This window comes from Pteropus alecto, unplaced genomic scaffold (genome assembly GCF_000325575.1).
Source record: "Pteropus alecto unplaced genomic scaffold, ASM32557v1 scaffold659, whole genome shotgun sequence".
Lineage (NCBI taxonomy): Eukaryota > Metazoa > Chordata > Mammalia > Chiroptera > Pteropodidae > Pteropus > Pteropus alecto.
Window position 1 is genome coordinate 1,215,728 of NW_006442482.1, and position 2,782 is coordinate 1,218,509.

At 40.9% G+C, this 2,782-nt stretch overlaps 1 protein-coding gene across 3 annotated transcripts in view; it reads left to right on the top strand.

Annotated features, from left to right (window-relative positions):
* Positions 1-2,782, top strand: part of PCYT1B (phosphate cytidylyltransferase 1, choline, beta) — a 77,963-nt gene that overhangs the window by 28,790 nt on the left and 46,391 nt on the right. For all 3 annotated transcript variants that reach the window (XM_006920962.3, XM_006920961.3, XM_025039202.1), the window contains exon 3: positions 1,159-1,275. In XM_006920962.3, coding sequence (XP_006921024.1) covers positions 1,159-1,275 — 117 coding nt within the window. The remainder of the gene's footprint in view (positions 1-1,158; positions 1,276-2,782) is intronic.

Sequence of the window (2,782 nt, forward strand, 5' to 3'; positions counted from 1 at the left end):
TCCACAGGTACTCAGCACTTGAAAATCAACTTTCCAAATGATGACATCTCTCATCCACTGTCATTGCTTTTCTTATTCCCTCTGCCCTTGAGAAATTGTACCTTTTTAATTCTTTCTCTGTAATTCTTGTGGTGTTTGGGAGGAAGTGGAGATATGTGTGTATGTGTTCAGTTTGCCATTTTTAGCTTGTAGTTTGCCATAGTTTCACTTTTAGTTCTTTCTTTGGGAATCCAGAATGGCATTACAGTTGGTACCCAACCCCTCTACTTCACAATGTCTCCCTCTTATTTGAGGGGATGGGTTTTTGAGTTGGCTCAAAAAAAGTGTCATCCTGCAGTTTCTAGTGCAGTCTCCTGGCTCTCAGGGGTCTGTGTTGAAGTGTGTTCTTGTTCCTCATGGAATGGCACTTCTCAGAACACTGTATGCCGTTGTGAAAGTGTCTGTTGTGGCCTCTTCACTCTTGACCTTTCTCCTTAGGAAGGACTGTAGTGTTGGTCGCTTGCCTCTAACCCTGAGCACCACCCCAACATGTAACTTTTGTACCCTTCAGAGGGAAATTAGCCCTGATTTGTAGCATTTGCCAGGTTCTGTGGTGTAAATATTCCTACCAAGGCTGATTTCAGGCTGCCAGTATGACTTGGAGTTGGAAAGAAAGGTGCACAACTGTCTCTTGGAGCATTATGAGTTACTCCTGCCGAACACTGCCTTTGGGAGCTTCATTCACGACTGCCAGACTCAAGGATGAAGTCATTTATCCTTTTCATTGAGCTCCTCAGTTACTCCTGTCTTGATATTCCCACTGGCCTGACTCTGCCAACTGTTTGGTTATTCCTACTCTGTCTGAATTTGCCAGCTCAAACACTTGAGACTCTACTCTGGCTCAAGAGAACTCCCCAGAGCTCTGTGTTTGTCTTTCCTGTTGTCGAAAAATGTATGTTCTGGGTCAATCTTAATTTTGTTATGTTTTTACTCTGCTTTGATGTCCTCAGGAGAACCTTTTTAAAAAATTAGTTTCATGCACTAATATGAAACTGATGGTACGTAGACATTGTGTTTTTTCCAAGTAAACTTTCTTACAGTGCTATGCTGATGGAAGAATCAGGCAATTGGGATTCCTTATTCTGCAGTTCTGTCAATGATGTTTTCTTTTTTTCACAGTTGACAGGCCCGTCAGAGTATATGCAGATGGAATATTTGACCTCTTCCACTCAGGCCATGCAAGGGCACTTATGCAAGCAAAAACACTGTTTCCCAACAGCTACTTACTGGTAGGAGGTAAGAAGTGCTTTTTCTCTTTGTCTAGAAAACTCTTTTATAAAGTGCTTCCTGAAAAGGACCGCTTTCAGAGTTTCATCATTAAAATCCCACATTGTTAATGCTCCTAATTTAGCCCATACTGGCTCACTTGTTCATTGCCTGAAATTTAAAATGATGTTTAAAAAACCATAGGGGAAATTACATCATGCGATTATATGCTACTGATCCCAACAGAGAGACAGACTAATAATACCACCAAGGGTAACTGCTTCATGTTTTCCATTAGTGCCTTTCTTCTTGTGTTTGAGGCATGATTCAATTTATATTTCTAAAATTTTCTAGAGAGTTAGGAGAAAAGCAATATCATTCTGATTTCAAATCTTGCTGAGCTGAAGGGGTTCAGAATGATTAAGGGTAAATAAGGTCATTGTCTATTTCCTTTCTGTGACCCACAGCACTTAGGACAATGTTGTGCTAACATTAGTGGCTTACAACAGCCCTAAATAATTGGATTTATGCACAGTGTGTTAAAGAAATGGAGATTTATATACCCAAGTCATCTTGGTTCACAATGAAGGAACTGACTTATTTCATAAGCATGCGGAGAGAGAAGGGTGATGATGTGGCTTGAAATTTTCCTCCTCCAGAAGGCCTACAGATTTCAGTTTGGGTAAAAGGGATAGTACCTGACTAGGGAGACCTGTATCTCACCTCTTGTAGCATATCCTTTTACCACGATCAGTTTTTATGGCATTACATGAACTAGGGACCATCAACTCTTAGACCTCTACTGTGCGAATAAAAGTGCTGGCAAGAGACTAGGTATCTGGTTTTTTTTTTTTTTAAGTATTTTGGTATCTTCTGCAAGTTTTAAACTACATCCTCAGATCTCGCTGAGGATGGTGACCTTGTGGTTATTGAATAGAATTCTTTCCAGAAGGAAGAGATGGTAAAAGGCAATGGTTATTGGATAAGTCATGCAGAGGGAGCCCAAGGCAGGAAGAGAACCCATCTCTTGTTCATTTCCCTGTATCTCGAGCGGAAAACCATGTCTTCAGTGAGTACTACCACCTGGGATCTGGTCCTAAGTTGCCAGGCCCCTGGGGAGACCTCTGCAGTATTTGGGCTTTGGTCATTTTAAGTTTGTAGGTAGTTAGGTGTGGGTCACACTTAACAGGAACACTAGCTATGTCCCTGGGTTATTACATCAAAAGTAAGAACGAAGGAAATGTGCAGCTTTCAGTACATTCTTATAAATTGGAGAAAGCAGTAAATTAATGTCAGCAGCTATCTAGGTCATTAGGCAATAATGATTTCGCTGATTCACCGAATGATTCCTTCATTTAACAACTATTCATTGAGCATCTACTATGTGCCAGGCATTCTTCTGTACACTGAGGATGCAGCCATGAACAAAGCAGACTGTGTCCTCAGAGAACTTAGAGTCTCAGGAGGAGGCAGACACTGCTCAGTAAATAAGTAAATATGTAACAGTGGTACTATGATGAAATATGAAATATAGGGT